Source organism: Channa argus, chromosome 22 (assembly GCF_033026475.1).
Source record: "Channa argus isolate prfri chromosome 22, Channa argus male v1.0, whole genome shotgun sequence".
In the NCBI taxonomy this organism is placed as follows: domain Eukaryota; kingdom Metazoa; phylum Chordata; class Actinopteri; order Anabantiformes; family Channidae; genus Channa; species Channa argus.
The window spans coordinates 13,572,826-13,592,424 of NC_090218.1; the positions used below are offsets into that span (position 1 = coordinate 13,572,826).

At 40.1% G+C, this 19,599-nt stretch overlaps 1 protein-coding gene across 4 annotated transcripts; it reads left to right on the top strand.

Annotated features, from left to right (window-relative positions):
* The first annotated feature begins 976 nt into the window (after window positions 1-976).
* On the top strand, window positions 977-18,576 carry LOC137107869 (dachshund homolog 2-like). 4 transcript variants are annotated; one of them, XM_067491961.1, is made up of 12 exons: window positions 977-1,693; window positions 7,578-7,687; window positions 13,024-13,149; window positions 13,229-13,360; window positions 13,455-13,609; window positions 13,676-13,829; window positions 14,114-14,164; window positions 14,476-14,633; window positions 14,725-14,872; window positions 14,985-15,110; window positions 16,244-16,303; window positions 16,769-18,576. In XM_067491961.1, the coding sequence occupies exons 1-12, from the start codon at window positions 1,152-1,154 to the stop codon at window positions 16,804-16,806; spliced, it is 1,800 nt and encodes a 599-aa protein (XP_067348062.1). In that variant the 5' UTR covers window positions 977-1,151; the 3' UTR covers window positions 16,807-18,576. The 4 variants fall into 4 exon arrangements, with proteins under 4 accessions (XP_067348062.1, XP_067348063.1, XP_067348064.1 ...); XM_067491962.1 differs by having other exon boundaries at window positions 13,685-13,829; XM_067491963.1 differs by lacking the exon at window positions 16,244-16,303.
* Window positions 18,577-19,599: the final 1,023 nt, after the last annotated feature.

The following is a 19,599-nucleotide window of genomic DNA, read 5'->3' on the forward strand; positions in this document are numbered from 1 at the left end:
GATCGCTCTGATGCTGAAAATGTTTGAAGAGTGTTCAAACAGCAAAGAAAGTGTTCTTCTGTGAAATCTTTCCTGGCGTCTCTTCTGTTCCTGACATTAAACAGACTTTTGTAGCTCGTTAGTGCGAGGTGTTAACGAGAGCCATGTGCTGATAGGACGCCACTGATCAACTGCCAAACCGTTTACAGCTCGTTCAGAAAACCCTGGGGACGGAGAGAGAAACAACCTTGAACGAGGGGAAATTCAGAGTGGAGTTTGGTGCTGACTAAACAAATTTTCTATGTAACAGATTATGAGTTTAATCTGAAGGGAGAAGAAGCATTTAAGATCAGGTCGATGTTTGTTCCGTAGTACTGTGTGGTATGTGGACCTCTTTATTACCGCTCAAACCCTGATATGAAGAAGAGCTCTACCTGTTGCCATGTACAGATTAAGCAGATGTTTCAGCAGGATGTGATATATTCAGGTCTCTGCTGACATTCAATCTGCTCTGTAAAGGTTAATTTGATGCTTTTATTTGAAACTCAGCTGATGTATGAGCTGGAGTTTCCTTCAGTCTCTGTGCAGCAGATTAAAATTACATGAATTTATAATCATAATTGGAAACAGCAAAAACCATAGAATGAACGTGAACCAGTTCAGTCATCATGATGAATGTCAATGATTTAAATACACACTGATCTATTGATTACAAGCAAAAGGTACAGAGGCAGAAAGTAACTCAGTACATTTACTCCACAACTGGTTTTACATGGTCTCAATTAAGTTACTGTTTAACGGCTGAAACTATGAAACGATACAGTGTTTGACAAAAACTACAACGGCGGAGACATGGAGGACAGTTTATTAGTCCACAAGAATTCTTCTGAGGTGGAGAGAGGCAGGTGTTGATCAGAAAGAGAGAGAGAGAGAGAGAGAGAGAGAGAGAGAGGCAGGTGGAGAACAGAGAGAGAAAGAAAGAAAGAGAGAGGGGAGGGGGGTGGAGAGTGGCAGGTGGACAACAGAGAGAGAGAGAGAGAGAGAGAGGGAGGTGAAGGAAGGCAGGTGTAGTCGAGGGGGGGGTCCGTGGCGGGAACAGACGCAGACGCGGGAAACCCCCAGACGGAGACAGAAGAAGAAAGAGGAAATAAAGTCACTTTTCTTCTTCCAACATGGCGGGCTCCTCCAGCGCCCCTCTGTCCCGGACTTCAACTCCACCTACCGATCCGCTCTTTCACTCCGACACGTCTTACGGCGCTCCGAACCCGGATAGTTCTCCGCGCCTCCCCGTAGGTCGCCTGTCCGGAACCTTCCTGAGCGGCGGGAGCGGCAGAGTCCCGGTTTGTGTAAACGGGACGAGCGGAGGCGCTTGCGGCGGTGGAGGCGGCGGCGGCGGCGGCGGCGGCGGCGCTCCTCCGCACACCGACTGTAGGATGGTGGAGGTCCACGGGGTGAAGGTGGCGTCGTTTACGGTGAACGGCGTGGAGCTGATCTGCCTGCCGCAGGTGTTTGAGCTGTTCCTGAAGCACTTGGTGGGTGGGCTCCACACCGTCTACACCAAGCTGAAGCGGCTGGACATTAGCCCGGTTGTCTGCACCGTGGAGCAGGTCCGTGTCCTGCGGGGGCTCGGTGCCATACAGCCCGGAGTGAACCGCTGCAAACTCATCACCAGAGCCGACTTCGAGACCCTGTACCGGGACTGCACCAACGCCAGGTGAGCCGGGACAGTCCGCTGGGGGGGCGACTCTGGTTTTTAGGACAGTGAGGGAGAATATAAGGAATGCAGAAAATTTCTGGTTTGTTTTATCAAGAACAAGTGATTTTTAATTAGTTTCCTCAAGCACAGAAAATCATTTAATGTGATTTGTGATGATGATCAATTTTAAAATTAGTTAAAATTAAAGTTTAAATTATTTAGACAATAAGAGTCAATTTCTCTTAATTTCTCATTGAAATATTTAAATCATATTTAACTGAGGAGCATTGGAACCAGAGTGTGTCCAACACACAACACGTCTTTCATTTCCCATTATGAAAAAAGAATCATTCACTTTTTCATGAACCTTCTACTTGTCTTTTGGGCTTTTCCCTTTCAGGGGTCACTACAGTGACTCATGTGCCTCCATCTAACCATGTCCTCTGCATCCTCTTCACTCACACCAACTAACTTCATGTCCTCCCTCACTACATCCATAAATCTCCTCTTTGGTCTTCCTCTAGACCTCTTGCCTGGCAGCTCCGACCTCAGCATCCTTCTACCGATATATTCACAGTTTCTCCTCTGAACATGTCCAAACCACCTCAATCTGGCCTCTCTGACTTTATCTCCAAAACATCTAACATGAGCTGTCCCTCTGATGTCCTCATTCCTGATCCTGTCCATCCTCGTTACTCGCAAAGACAACCTCAACATCTTAAGCTCTGCTACCTCCAGCTCTGCCTCCTGTCTTTTCTTCAGTGCCACTGTCTCTAAGGCGAACAACATCGCTGGTCTGACCAACATCTTTCCTTTCATTCTTGCTCACTTTCTCGTGAAACATGGACAGAATTAAGTCAAACATTATTATCTTGAAGAGTAAAACACTGAAATCAGCCTGTAATACAAACATGTGGCGCAGCATGTTTAAATAAAAACATCTTGTTCACTCAGAGACTATCTGCTAATACTAATCAGCAACAAATCAAATCAGTAAACAGACCAAAGAAAGATTAACTAAATTACACATTTTATGTTAAAATATTAACATAACATAGCATAAAATATTAAATATATATATTTAATATAATATGCAGTTTTGTCCTAAAGCCAAAGAAATTATTTTGAAGAAAACAAGAAATGCGACACATGGAGATGCAGTTTGTATATTAAACTTGTCATTATAACTAATTGATTATCAGAACAGTTTCTGATTGATGATGTTTGAACAAATATCATGTATTGGTTTATTGTCAGTCTATGGTTCAATTTTTCCAAGAACTATAAACATATGTAAAAAATTAAAAGGAAAGTTTGGGTTTGGATCGAGTTGCTGGTGTGGAAGGAAACTAAGAAAAAAATGTAAACATGCACAAAGATGGTTATTAAAAAAACGCTTATTTCTGCCTCAGTGTGAAAAACCACAACAATAGAATAAATCATTTAATGTTGATCCTAAACTCATCTTATCTGATTTAAATCTGCACAAACTTTAAAACAGGGAGAAATCAAAGAAAATATTTAATGATTAGGGACATTTGTCACTAAACCATCTATTTTTTTAAATCTATCTGAGATTGACTGCATTTTTCTTAAATCAAATTTAAAACTATTTCAAATTTATTGAGGAGAACTATTTCCAGCTTAGTTTTTTGGTCACATGGACATGAAATAATAATATTAAAATATGTGTCAAAAATCTTTGTGCTTCTCCTCTACGTAGCATCATGGCTCTAAGGGAAGCTGAGGTCCCAGGTAAATCCTCCAGGGTCTCAGTTCTTTATTAGTGGTAAAAGTCTTGCATTCACCATGTTACTTCATTAAATGTAAAAAAGTGTCATTAGTGAAATGTTGTTAGAAGTGATTATGCAGAATAATGTTTATTTAATTATTGGATTATTGCAGCTGGTGAAGAGTTTGTTAAACTCAGATTAGTGTGTGTATGTGTGTGTGCGTGTGGCCTCTAGGTGTTTAATCACACTGAGCTCGATTACAGCTGAATGTGAATCTAAATGTTTCTGCCAATGATCAAATTATGCAAATGAGCTTCATGTAATTATGGATTAAACAGGCTGAGTGTGTGTGTGTGTGACAAGTGTTAAATCAGGACTGACAGTGAGGAAATCACAGCTTTAATGTGAACAGGCTGTTTGTGTTAATCAGCTTTAATCGTCTGATTCTTATTAAACTGATTATGATAAGCATGTGTGTGATACATGTGTGTTGTTTACTGAAAATGTATAAAATAAACTGTAGTTTCAGCAGAAGTTTGCAGTACATATGTTTGACACCGTATCGTCATATTGTATATAGGAAATATAACAAATTCCTCCCCATGATCAGAAGCCCATGGAGAATTTATTTATTTGGGGGTCACTTAACTTTTTAGCTCCAAATGGTCATAAACAAATAATAATAAACAGGTAAAAATCCATCCTTTGCAGGGACAATCTGCCTAGTTACAAATCCTATAAAATTCTATTGTGACAGAAGATATTAAACCATCCTAAATGGAGATAATACTTGCATTTTATCTATTTAATGATACTGATTTATTTCAGCTTCAGATCTGGCCAGTTCTTGCACTGGAATTTCTACAGCAGGAACCTTCCACCTTATCACTCTGGCAAGGTGGCAGCTGGGGTCGCCAATCAAATAGCCTCTTCTCTGGCTCTGCCCTTGCCAATCTGTGTGCCTTTAGTGGACCATTAATTCACCGCCCCATGAGGAAAATGGAAACACACAGAGTGAAAAACAAAGGGAGGAAACACACTGACTCAGTTCCACCAGCTGAAATGCAAAGGATACAGCAGATGTTGTAGCAGCAACAATAACAAATTACTTTTGTTCCAAAGGTTCATCAGCATCTTTAAATAAAGAAAAATGACTTGAATTATATGGTGATTATTATCAACACATGCTCATATGGAGAAATTACAGTTATGGATTATTTGCCTTATTTCCCAGCTCTGCTCTGCACTGAACCATCTAAAGCTCTGAATTCATCACTTTGAAAATAAAATTTCACCACCTCAGGCATGTTGCAGGTTACCTGCATGTCTGTCCAGGCTCAGTCTAATCAGTTCATCCATGAATTCAAGTGGATGAAGACAAGTTCACAAAGTTGTTCCTGTGCTGTGATAAAAACCAGCACAGAGGACATAGTGTCTCCAGCTGCCACAGACATCACTAGTGCAGAGACTTAAAACTGTGACTGAAGGTATCATTCTGCTCCCCGTGAGCATTGGCCAGCTGCATAGTAGCTCTCCCATCGGTGTGAGAGTGTGTTTGATTGTGAGTGTGAATGAATGAATAAGAAGCAGGGTAAGGTGCTTTGAGGGCCAATAGGTAGAAAAGTGCTATATAAGGGCAGATCATTTACCATAACCGTCAGCAACATGACACTGAGGGAAGTAGCAAACGCCATCTAGGCAGGAATCCATAACCAACTTCCAGGCACTGTATCACTGCAGGAAACCCCAGTCCCACCTTAGGTTCTAGCTCAGACCCCTGTACAGGACTGGCAGCTGAAAGTCAATGTAGGGAGGCAGCTCCCAGAGATCCACAACCATACTCAGGCATGATGCTAACATCTGGGTAGTCCTGTTCGAATTCACTGGGAAGACTGGATGGAGAAAAAACAAACCCTGGTTTTGTGGATGAAGAGCGGCACGTGAGCCTACCGAGGGCACCTGAGCCTCTGCAGGACAGTTCCCCAATCAGGAGCTGAGGCTGTTGAAAGTAATAGGTTCACAGAACCACTAAGAAAATCCCAGAAGCTGGCTTTCAACTGTAGGAGGATTCGTGGGTCTGTAGTGACATGAGGAGAGTCATGGGAAAACGAGGGGAGACTGTGCTCCAGGGCCTGGTCTGCAGGGGCAGAGTCAGCAGTTTTAATGTGATGAGAGGGAAATTCAGAACCATCCTGAGACAGCTGGGGTTTTAGAAAGAACCTGGTTTAATGTGGACAAAGTGTCCGAGCAAACAGGCGCCAGAAGCTGTCAGACTCTGGTGGTCTCTGTTGAACTCCCCCCCCTCCAAAAAGTATTATACTAAACTCTGTTTCTGAACTGAAGAATTTAATTTACTGTGTGTAGACCTGTCAGTCAAAGTTTGACCTGTGTCTCACCCCAGAGACTGTGTGAAACAGCTGAGGCAGCAGCTTTTAGCAGGTGTGGTAACTGTGGCAACCAGCAGGTGTGGACAGAAACATGAAAGCCTTTAAAAAATGTGATTACTGCAGATAGGAAATACTACGTTTGATAATTTAAAATTTTCATCCTAGTGCTCTTGTACTTTTACTTGCGTTTTACATGGAGTATTTTATTTGTATGTAGTGCTTCTACACTTGGATCTGAGTACTTCTTTCATCACTGCTCATACCACACTCCATTGATATAGCTACAGTTTTCAGTAAAAACTAGACTTTTAAATTTTTATTTACATTTTTATCTTATTAAAACGTTTTTATTTATTTTATGAACAACAATGTTTTCCCATCCTTTGCCTCGTTTTATTATTAATTACTTTGCTCTTACAAACAATAAAAGAGCTGTAAAGCTGAAACATTTTAGAAACAAATCTGAACTGACTCTTGTTATTTTTCATTAGATTTATTTAACTCTAATTTGTATAATATTGATTTTATTTTGATTTATTTAAAGGTTTTCACTTTAGTCAAAATGCAGATTCACTCATTTACAGATCATAAATAAATGTTTTATTTAATCTGTTATAAAAAAAATAGTGCTAAAAGTTTTGTTTTATTCAGAAATTTGAAATTTAACTTTGTTTTTGCAGTGTGTCACTGTCCTCTGCAAAGTCAAACTGAACATCTACATTTAAAAAAAGCATTGAATATATCAATGTGATATTTTAGGTCACTGTATTTGTTCCCGACAATCGACACTGACACTTAAAAACCTCTGCAGAGAGATGCGGAAAATGAACTTAAAATATTCAAACTGAGCATCACTACCTCACTGACAGACCACAGTACATGAGACTATACAACTGTTTTGTCAGATGTGGTGGTCTGTAGCATGGGGGCCCCCCGGGGACATCTTTTCTGTTCACCCAGGAACGACCCACTGTCACCTGCCAAAGTTTGCAGATGACTTTGCCATCGTTGTCTGTGTGTCTGAGGGAAATGAGCAGGAATACAGGGAAGCCATCACTGACTTTGTTGACTGGTGTGAAAAAAAACAACAACATCTGAACCCCAACAACACTGATGACCTGTAGAGGAGGGGCCAGAGTCTTCTCCACATGCAGAGGAGAATGAGGTCCTTTGGTGGGAGGGCATTTCTCCAAACTTTCTATTTTACTGTGGTGGCCTCTGCAATTGTCTACAGCGTTGTGTGTTGGGGGGGGTGGTGGCAGTATGGACAGAAACAGGAAGAAATAATCCGGTTAAGAGAGCTAGCATTGTCCTGGGCTGTCAAATAGAATCCGTCGAAGAGGGGGCAGACAGAAGGATGTTGGCCAAACTGACATCCATCATGGATAACAACTCCCACCCCCTGAACCACATTGTGGAGGCTCTGAGCAGCTCCTTCAGCACAATCGCAGCTATCAGACTGTAAAACACATCAATAGAGTGAGACACAAATGGGAGCAACTTTTTGTGTGTTTGTTATGTTTATGGTTATAATGGGAGTAACTTTTGTGTCTGTTTTTTTAAGCTCTTGCGGAACATTATTTTAGGTGAGGGGAAATATCTTTGATTTAAAGTGTGGTGCAATATCTGGTGCTCATCTTTTTGCTGCTGGAACAGTGGAATTCCCCACAATTCCCCATTGTGGGATCAATAAAATATTATATTATCTTATTATATAAGGTAGAGTCCAGTCTTTTAAGGTGGCTAACATGTTTTACAAGTGTTTTTCATGTTTTCTCTCAGCTCTCGACCAGGTCGTCCCCCTAAACGGACACTGGCCTTGACCACAATGACTGATGGATCCAGGCTCCTTCCACATGGTCTACTAGGTCCTGCCCTGTTGTCTCAGACAGGTGAGTTAAACCACCAATTGAACAGTGGACCCACATCAGGACCGTGTCTGGAATGGATCTCTTCCAAATCTCTTCTAGTCTAGGTTGGTCAGTCCGTTCTAAATTGGTAGTTGGTGAGTGATGTCACCTGAGTTTCCCCTGGAGATGTAGTGGAACAAATGTCCCCTATTATTCTGGTACAAAAACCAGTGCCAGTACCTGTCAAATGTTTGTTATGTTAAAATTTCTCAAAGTACATTTCTTCTTATTTAGCAGTGTGCGTGAAAGTTGTACATCAGACCACTGAAACAAACAAATATCCTGATGAAGGATTGATTTCTTTGACATCAGTTGATGTCGAGTAAAGAGGATAAAAAGGTGTGCAGCAGCAACATGTATTAATCCATTTTTTAGTGTTTGCTCAGTAAACTGATGGTTTTTACCCTGAGTGTAGTCTGTCAGGCAGCTCTGACTCCTGAATGCTCAGTGAAGAACTGAACCATTGCAGTGTGTTACCGCTCCCACTGACAGTGAATAGAGCTAAAATTAGCAGCTTAATTAGCAGATGTCAGGATGACTGACAGATTGGAGTCTCACCCCGAGCTGTGTGCGTGTGTGTGCACGCATTTCTTCAGGCAACGTGATGATGAGCTTTAGAAAGCTCGATGGTTTTCGAAAAGCAAAGACAGAAAATCTTCTTTAGTGACATCACACACACAGCTGCCTCTGATTGGACGGTTTCCACGCACTGATAGCATCACATCTGTAATGACAGATAAACAGACCCACACCAAATCATGCTTTGCATGTTTTGTATTTTGTGTCTATTTCGACTTCCTTTTGATCTATTGTACTTAGTTTGTGTGTTTGTGGCCACTTTAAATTTTTATTTACGTGTTTTTTATCTTTTTGGTCCTTGATGGTCCACGATGGTGACTTTACATCGTTTGTTTTGTGTGTCCATGTTGTCAACATCTCACCAGAAACAGTTCAGGTTTCCTCAGTGAGGATAGTTTAGGACAGACTGAGGAAAGGTTTTTAATCAACCTTTAAACATGAAACGGTCGAGTCTTTAATGTTTGTGTTTTAACCCAGCGAGACACTTGACTACTCACGGAGGAGGAACCACATACCAATGGTCTCACCTCTGTCACCTCCTGACAGCTGTGACAGCTTAATGAAAACACACACACACACAGAGTGAATCAAATACACTCTGGGTTTTATTAAAAAATACTTAAACTGCCACATTTCTTGACCAAGGTCAGAGACAAAGAGATCAAACGAACACAAGAATTATTAACACACACGTTGTGAAGCTTGAGAATAAACTGAAGATAGAGTCTTGTTGTTTTTCAGTCGTGGAGTCTCAGAACAAACAGACCTTTTTATTCAGAGATCCCAGCATATTCCCGTTGACACAATTGTGACTTTAATGTGAGATGATGCTGTTGCTTCCTAATAATGACAGGTGTTGAACTAATTTTGCACATTTTCATCACACGTTGTTTTAAGATTTTAGTCACAGGAGGAATAAAAGGGAGATAAATATCTTTGTATCAACGTCCAGAGTGTCCAACTACGGTAGGAGAGAAATTTCTTTGGTGCAATTTTTCCTCCTACTGTTGCCGCGTGTGATTCACATTCACACATGTGGTGTAACTGGCAGCCGTAGTTTGATTCTCCTCATGAGCAGAAGCACATGTGCATTTGTTTACTGAAGCGACAATGTTTTTAGTTCTAATTATTGTCACATTAAAGGTAAGAGCAATGCAATGGTTATACTTTGACTTAATCCCAGGTCTGTAACAGCCTTTGTCCAATGTAATGTGATAAGTCAAACTCAGCGTGAAGTAAATGTTCATGTTCAGTTTTGTAGCTGTGCAGCTGTCCATCTAAAATAACCGTACAAACCTTAATTTACCCTGACAAACAGCTGACGTCATACAGTGACCAACACAGAGCACCGCTTACCACTTCCTGTTTCCTGTTAGTGTGATAAACAGAAGCTTTGCTACATTTGCTTAACCTCTGCCAGCATGTGTGGATTATCTAAACCTTCACTAACACCATAGAACATAGTGAGCAGCTAATAAGTTCTCACTTCTTGTTCTAACAGCAAGAACAGCAGCTCAGCTTCTGTGTGACGATCTGATATTTACTATGTCTCCACTTTCTCATCCTCGCTTTCTCATTAAATTACAGTCTTAAATAATTTGTGAATTTTTGGGTATTAATAATGCTAAGAAAGCCTGTGGACCTACTGCATGGATGAATGGATTGTAAAACTACAGATCTACACTGTCTAAGTCTCCAGGATTGGACTCCAAAGTTCTGTACTGCAGTATCTAAACATACAGACCTGCTGTCACCATGAAAGTGCGCTATTAACCTTATTACAGGTCAGTAGAGCATTAATAAATTTTGAAGCTGATATTTTATTGTAAAAATTTACATATTTGAGCTCTATGCTCCACACATTCTTTTCTGTTTATTTCTAAAGTTGATTTCAGGTAAAACTCATGATTTATTTTTATGATCAGTTAATTCATCTGCCTATAAAGGTTTTTCTCACAGATCAAAGTTACAGTTTCAGTTTCCTGTGATATATGACAAACATCAAACCTGCCTGAAAATAATGATTGATTATATAAAATAATAAAATAAGCAGTTATTCATCTAAAATCATCCCTTTTGACTGATACGTAGCTGTTTGTCTATCCCAGACAGAAATCACGTCTACACTCTTACATATTTAACATTTTCAACACTAAAATTGTGGGAATGACAAATTAATTTATTGTGTTTGATAAATGTGTGAATTTACATGTTTTTATTCCGATGAACAAACACTAAACAGTTTAGTTCCAGTTTCACTGATAGTAATTTAAACAGAAACATGATGGATTTATCAAACTGACGTGTGTGTGTGTGTGTCAGAGCAGTGTAGCATAACATTTCTTGTTTGTGTTTTCACCAGCTCACAGATTCTGTATTAAAATCTGTGGCCTGAGAAATTATTCCGATAGTAACATATTTGTGTGCAACTTGTGTGATGGAAACACGACTTCTTCCGAGTAAAAGACCTTTTTAGTCCTGATACTCTAACGTCTGTCTTAAAGCTGGTTTCCCCTCTGTCGTGTTTCACAGTGATGGCGTTTATTAAACTGGTGATCTGACAGATTCACTGAATGAACAGAATGTGACCCTGAGTCTGATGTGGGATCAGCTGATGGTTTTATTAGAGCGTGTCTCACTATGTTGGAAATAAAGAAACACTGATGGTTCAGTGTGTCACAGGTTGGACCCAGTCTACCTGCTTTAATCTGGTTTAAACTATCACTGACCAGATCGACTCTGGGTCGGTGTTTAAGCATTGTGTGTGTTGAGTAAAGCTCTATGAATAAAATCACTCACACAAGCAAATAAATTGTTCTATTATATTTTACCTAATACAGCAAACACTGAAATCTCTGTGTCCTCACTTTAAAACAGCTCTGTCCTCAGACTGGGTCAACTACAGGACGTTAGAGGCTGATGTAGTGTTAAACCACCTAAGTTGTGTTTAGATCAGGTCCATATCTTCACTGCACAATTACAAATACTGTGATATTTATGAGGTCATGATGATTTTGAGTGTGGTTTCAGACACAGATTTTTAATAAAGTCAAGGAAAGAAGGTTAATTCTTCATTTGTGTGATCAGAGTGAGACTGTTGAGGAGATGGAGCTGTACTCCGGTACTTTTAAACACAATCACAGTAAAAATACAAAACATTGATAAAAAGTGTAATGATGACATGCACCCACTGAAGCATGATTACAGGACTGGATGAGGTTTTCGGATCCACCTTTACTGCAGAAAATAAAAACACTCTTTTGTGCCTCCTGCAATTTGAAACCACTTGTGTTGCTGATGTCAACAAGCAGCCCTGAATCAGGAATTGATCCGAATCAATGAAACTGAGGCACAACTAAAGAGAACAAATTATATGTTGATTTGAATTCCTACAACCTTATAGGAGCAGCAGTCTCGATGCTTCAAGCTGCCCCCTGCTAACAGTGTTTGCACTATGTTAAGCTAAACATGTCCTGGATTCCTCGTTACCTGACACCCCCAGAGAAGAAACATCAAACTGATCTGAAGCCAGTTCTAAAGTCTCCTGACGATAAATGTTCCCGTTTCTGAAGCTGAGAAATGAAAAGTAAAAAGGCTGCAGGGAAACTGAGGAACCAAAAAGAAAAAAACGCGTGTTTTTGTTCATCAGGAGGTTTTTAACGAGCCGCAGGGATGAGGGGGATGTCCCTGTCCGTTTGGAGGAAGACTCCCTCGTTAATTCTAATTGAATTAATTAGAGGAGAGGCGATTAATTGGGCCAAGTGGCTGCAGGGAGAGAGAGGTGGTCGAGAGACACTGACAGCCACTAGAGACACTGACCCAGCCAGTTATTAATTATTGATCAATCACCAACTTCTGAAAAACATCTTTGTGTTCTCTCGAATAAAGAAACAGACATTTAAAACAGATATCACCTTCTTCATGTTCTCTTCGATTAACAGAAACAACATTTATGTACAAAAATCAAAGGAAATCGTCAGAATAAATGTCCTGGGCTTCATTTATTAAACATTATTTATTTAACGAGAATAAAAGCTGTTGTTAGTGTCTAAGACAAATTTAACACAACTTCTCATTTAGTTTAAATGTATAGAAAACAAAAACCCATAAAATATACAAAAATTTGATTTAGAACGAGCATTAACTTTGAACATTAATAATCCTGTACACATCCTGACATTGACCTGTGCTGTACATACATCGTGATGCATCTTGTTCATTAGGGACTGATAAATATATGATCCTGTGTCGTAAGGTTTCGAATCACAATTTGTGTTGTGCCTTTCAGTTGCATTTGTGTACATATGTAACATTACAAAATATAAAATTTACATAAATTTTTAGACACAGTTGTACTGTAACTACCTTTACACATAACATACAAAGGTCAAATAATTGGGGCCATGAAAGGCCAGGGGGTCTTCTGACTGATTTTTATGTCTAGGCCCAATCCATCTTATTCAAAACAATGGAAAACCAGCATGGTTGTAATAAAATTACAGTTTAGTCAGTAATTTGGAGGAAAACAGTCTTTTATCACTCATCTACAGAATGTTATAATTTTGTTGATGAGGCTGATTGAGACTGTTTCTGAAACATAAATATATGATTGTGATTATATTGCTACTACATCTACTCCATTCAGCTTGAGCTCAACTCAAATGAAATATACTGGAACATGAAGACCTGCAGCCTGTCTCACCTGTATCAGGTGTGTTGACGTCTGCTCCTATCTACAGGTCTGACGGCAGCAGCGATGGCTGAGGCTCTGAAGCTGCAGAAGATGAGGTTGATGATGGGTTTCCATAGAAACAGCGAGCATCAGCGACATCACAGTGGAGCTGAGTCAGAGAATGAGGACACAGGTATGACATCTTCATCGGGTTGGAGATAGGAGTGGCTCCTTAAAACTCACTTGTCTCCCTCTGTCCTTGCATCCTGCAGGAGCCAGTGAAGGATCTTGGGAGAAGGAGCAGCGTCTCCTTTCTTCTTCCGCCTCGGGCATAACACCACCTTCTGGCTCAGCATCTCTCCATCTCAACACTCTGCAGCAACAGAGCTCTCTATTGGCCAATCGTGAGTCACAGCTGTCTTCTGGTTAGACACCTGATTCTTTTTAGTATAGCATTGCAGCACCTCACTGCTTAATATTTTCCCATTACCTCCTCAGGTATGTCTGACCTTCCTTTTATGGTTATGCCACACCCTCTGCTTCCTGTCGGCCTTCCTCCCGCTAGCGTTGCCATGGCGATGAACCAGATGAGTCAGCTGAGCAGTATGGCGAACATGGCGGCTATGTCACAGGTGGAGTCAGACGACAGCAAGGTAAGAAGTAACATCGCTAATGCTAACTGAGAGAATACTAACAGAGCTAATGCTAATTTTGTACAGTGTGTCCAGGAGGAGTGTCTGACAGGAAGTCCCTCTCCCTGCCCCTCACCTAGCGATGAGCTCCAGCCCCAGGAACCAACCAGCCAATCACCTTCCAAAGCATCTTCATCATCCTCATTATCTCCTCCTCCTGCCGCACAAACACCAGAGCTGGGTCAGCACACAGAAGCACATGGACCCATTTTTGCATGATACATTTAAAAAAATGCATGTTTATTTAGTTTTATTTCACATCCGGTTGTCCCTCTCATGTATTGGTTACCAAATTAAAACCGTGACCTTGAGATCTGGGATGAGTTTTTATGAAGTGAAATGTTAGTGATCTGATGTGTAAGGTTATAGATGAGAGAGATAAAGACACACACACTTATTATTGACTGTAACAGCAGCTACACACTCCTCTGATCAACATGTTTTATTCTGATGTAAACCTATTAGATGGAGAGATCGCCGAGAGAGAAAACATGAAAAGGGCGTTGAAAGAAAAAGGTAAGAGTGTGTTTGTGTTTATGGGGACAGAGGACCAGATGGTACAGTAACATTTCCTGAGGTCTTGTGATTTTTTATTTATGAATTCTGTCTCTCTGTGCATTAACTTCCTTATTCATGCCTCTTTGTCCTGATCCACTGTTCTCATTCCTGTTTGTAAGATCGAGGACTTCTTCCATTGTGGGAGAAAAATGAAATACATCTTTTACGTTTCTTCATTTATTACAAATATTTAGTCTGTGATTTCTGAAGACTCTAACAGTCACAGGCATTGATGGAGTTTATTACTGGACTGCTTAATTAACCTGCAGATGACAGCATTTTGCCCCTCCCCCTCCACAAACCAACCTATGAGAAGATGCCGCTCACCTCTCAGTCGTTGTCAATCAACTGCCCAAACGCCGCCTTGACTCCATTTCTATTGGCTGAGGGTCTGTCGTCCATGGAGACGCTGCTCACCAACATACAGGTGAAATAATATAAAAACGTTAATGTGGAGACATTAATACAGAAATGATGACGTGCTGATGATAATTTAGAAATGTCTTTGTGTGTCTCAGGGTCTCCTGAAGGTGGCAGTGGAGAGCGCTCGTTCCCAGGACAAACAGAACCAACTGGAGAGGAAGGAGTTAAAACATGAGCTGGAGAGAGAGAGAGATGCCCGACAGACCCTGCAGAGACAGCTGAGCTCCGAACTGCAGACTAGAGGTGAGACAGGTTCTATAAAGTAAAGAGAGACAACACTGTAAAGCTGATTCTTATTTTAAAATAAGAATAATGAAACACAAACATCATCATTGACTTTGTTTGTGCTGGACAGTGTCAATCCAGAGGAGGCTGAAGAAGGAGAAGAAGGCGAAGAGGAAGCTGCAGGAGGCGTTGGACTTTGAGTCTAGGAGGAGGGAGCAGGTGGAACGAGCGCTCAAACACTGTGACTCCCTGACAGGTGATAAGATACTACAAATACTGCTCTCTGGTGTACTGGGATAATGCTTCAGAGATTAGAAAAATTCAGCTGAACACTTAAGACCTGTTGCTCGAAGTCTGTTTTTATCTTGACTAAATAAATTGTAATGTACGTCAGAGGTGAGGACTCGAGTCGCATTTTAACCAGTTGGCTAAAAAACTGTTAAAACTTCAGTATAAAGTAGGTTATTTTACTAGGAATACACATTCAAAACACAGGTCTCTGCACCGGTTGGTAGCTGATAGCATGAAACATCAGCAGATAAATCAGCAAATTGATTTAAACAAGGTGTATTTTCTTTTCCTTTTAAATTTGTCCCATTCTATTTAATTTAGATCTAACAAAAAGGTAAAATAACTATTCAAAGGCCCCTCACTCACTGATTTCATGTCAGCATTTTAAGCTGCAAAACATATTTGTGACTCAAGCCCCTCAGTACATGAATTAATTAGCTTGTTAAATACAACAGTGTAAAGTCAAAAAACAGATGTTTTATTAATCTGTCACATACACATTTATTCAGCATGTTATTTTTTTCTGCTTATCATCTCAGTCTCTGGTTTTAAGCCCAACCTGTGATAAGTATTTATGCTTCACGGTAATACTGTAGTATTTCTGCTATCTCAGTAAATAAATACAGGATCGAACATCTGACCCTGCAGTTAGTGGACAACTCTTTGTAACAGTTGAGCTACATTTGCCCCATTGTCTCGTCTGATAAAATATTAACTCTCAATTTTGCAAGTTGTCAACCTGTTTAACAAAAAATAAGATTATTCAAGTAACAAAAAACAATGGATCAAATTCAGGTGTCTGGATTGTCTGTGTAACTGTGTTAGACACACATTCAGTTCACGGCACAAATCCAGTAAAGTTTTTTCCGTCAACCTTAATACACACTGAGTATATATATCTAACAGATACCTTTGTTACTTGGTGATTACTCTTTATTAGTTTAAACATTTACTGATTTCCTGAGCAGATGTCTTCACCACCAGGTACTCGCTAAGGAGTGACAATGAAGTGAAAACAGCATTCTCTTTGCTGAACGCAGTGACACAGAGCGAAGGGTTTGATTTAGCAGGTAACGCTGTGTCTCTGCTGGTTTCCAGACTCTGTGACTCCAGAGAGCGAACGGGAAAACAAACAGCAGGAAAACTCTGCAGCTCACGGTAACAACAGTCACACACTGAAAAAAAAACATATAATCAAGACAATTACAGCATCACCTAAGCTGGAAATATGAGAACAAACTGCTGCAAACTCAAAGAAGGAGAAACCTCATGTCTAAGCTGAAACAAAGTGTGTGTGTGGACTGTGAAATTGAATCCGTAAACAATCCGAGTTGACACAGCAGAACTAAACAGTGTTTTCTGTGCGTTTCCTCCACACTGACATGATAATAAGATTCATTTATCACAGCTGACGCAGAGTAGCCATGTGTCATACAGACGCTTTTCTATTGTGTGCACTTTTATTTTTTACTTTATTTGTTTACAAACTGTAACCACTTATTCTGTTCAGCTGAATGAATTAAATCACGTGAAATCTTTGATTTTTAGCTTTTCACAATCACAATAAAGTCTCAGGTTGACACTAAGAAGAAGCTGAATTAAATCAACTTTCTGTTTCAATAGAGAACAGACCGTTCAGCAAACCTCCACTGCTATTCTGAGACCTGCATCCATTGTGACCTACAGGATGGTCAGATCAATTTGAGCTCATTGGATGAAAGGATGAAGAGGAGCAAGAGCTGTAAAGTAGAAAAGAAAAAAGAACAACATGGACATGTGAAACATCAAAAACTACTCCCATCATCCACCTTTCTCTGCTTCCTCTTTTTAATAAGTATTTCTTGCTGTTAAAACTATGAATATTCTTACTGTTGAAGCAAGGCTGTGTACACAGCAGTGTACTGTAGAGGACCGGTGAGGACCTGTCTCGGCCTCTGCTGGATCTGAACTGGGGGGATGAGACTCAACTGGTTCTGGAAAACAATCAGAAACTGAATCCTCATTTAAAAAAAAAAAAGGTGACTGTCCCACCTGTAGGGGTCGGAATCAAACCTGAACTCTTTTTTTATCAACGTGTTTAATGTTTCGTTACTGCTGTAAAACCTTATTTACTGTTAACTTGTAGATGTTGTATTACTGGTACTATTGGTACTACCTGTAGTAGTTCCTGATTTAGTAGTAATAGTATTGTAATTGTTCATGTATTTGGAATTTATTCAACAGGCCTTAACCTGTTGTAACATTTATTGATCAGACACAATCCTGCAGCCACACACAGGTTCAAATATCAGACCTCAGTGACATCTTGGACTGCAGTGCAGTATGACATCTCAGTTTAGATATGGTCAAAGTTCAGGGCATTATTAACATGCCTAATGAACTGAGACCATAACGAGCCTAATTAGGACTGAATCACTGTCTACAACTGATCTCACCTGTCTAACACTCTCTATACCTGTAATGTCCCACCATCCTGACATCAGTCTGCTCAGATTCCAGATGTGATGTCAACATATACAATAGTGTTACATTAAGCTGGGTTTGATTGGAAGCAACATACTAAAAGAGTTCCATGTCAAACGGAAGTTTGATTATTAATGCTCCGAGCTCTAGCAGTTAATCACAGCGCAAAGCTGCCAATTAAAGCTTAAAAATGCACCGTCCTAACGGTGACATCACCACACACTGTAGCAACCTGCTCATTGAGCTGTGGTCCTAAACAAAGTCTTCCCTGTTCCACGGCAGATTAGTTGTTTTTGTTTTGTTGTAGTTTTAACTGTAAATACCTACCAGATTTTTGTGCAATGTTTGAGTCTGAGTTGGTGGGTCATTGGTTTATATGACCCGTTTCCACTGAAGGACCCTGCCTCCATACGACTGACAAACATTAGCTGCATTAAAAAATGACCAATCACACTGCTTTCTGCTGCTGCTGTTACCTGATTGGCCAGCTGTCAGGTTGATTTGGTACACCTTTTGTCCAAAAACTAAGTAGATCTTTGTCATATTTGGTCATGAAAAACAAATCAAGACAAAAATCCTTTTTATCCCAGAGATATTTCAGACCCAGAACTCAAGTCCACTTCTCATGTTATTTTCATGTAACCTTATGAACTGGTTTTCATTAGAAACTGTTATGTAACACATAAAATATGTTGTAAATTCCCAGTTTGTTCACAGTACATTTAAAATTTTAAACATGAAACAGAAGAAACTTGCTCATTGGTCAATAAACCTTTAATATTTAGTCACTCATCTCATTTCCTCTATTTCTTCCTCACCTCCTACCAGTCACTGTACTGCTGCAATATATGATAATTATACTGGTAAAATTGGTAGTAGTATAGACTTTATGATTGTCACATAGTACCTAAGTGGTTTCTACAGGAACCAACAGTTTAATTAAGTGATACCAGTACTAGAAAATTTTGTGTCCAAACTGTTTTCTCTGCTTAAGCTTGTGTTTGTATTGGGTTGTTTTACAACCTCTAACCGTTGATATAGTGGTAAAACTACTACATGCACTCGTTTAACTGGTACCCTTACTGATACACATTCTGGTTGTCCTGTCGTCAGGAGCTGATAAATACACTGCAACCAAACAAAAGAAAAGGAGCTGTAAAAAGACCAAATTTGACTTCAGTTTCTGCTCCAATTTGAAATGATGCTGACGTTTCTCTTTGTTCTCTCACAGTCAGATCTGCCCTTTGATTGGTCAAAACACAAAGTGGGTAAACTGGAAACCAATCAATCACTGTAGAAAGGTCAGGTCTAAATCCAACACAGCTGTCTGTCTGTCTCTGTGTGTGTGTGTGTGTGTGTGTGTGTGTGTGTGTGTGTGTGTGTGTGTGTGTGTGTGTGTGTGTGTGTGTGTGTGTGTGTGTGTGTGTGAGTGAGTGAGTGAGTGAGTGAGTGAGAGAGAGAGAGAGAGGTGAATTGTGCCATGACATTAACCTACTGTGTTTTAGCCCAGTTTTCCACACACAGAGAATTAGAGGGGTGTGTTAGCAATGAAGCCAAAAGGTGACCTAGCGTCCTGATTAACTAACTGGGTCACTGTGTGTATGTATGTATTCACCTGTGCAGACAAAATTTAGTTTAAGCAACTGTTGTGATGAGATTTGTCTGGCATCCAGTAACTGCTCAGCCGTAATGTTGGGGGGGGAAATCAGATGGTGTGATAGGATTGGTCCATTCTGTCTGTCACTGTGACTAATTCGTCCAGAGAACAGCAGCTTTAACTGGGTCCTGCTTTCAAACATCACTGTTCCTCTAAAGCGTTATCATTTCAAATGCACGCTTTGCTTAATTAACTTTTCATACTGAAGGTGTAATGGGTTTAGGAAGAATGCCTTTTAAATTGAACCTGCACTGAATTTGAAGTCAAAACGAAAGATCTAAACTTTTTCACCTGAATATTTAACACGAGAAAAAACAAAAAAAATTGAATAAAT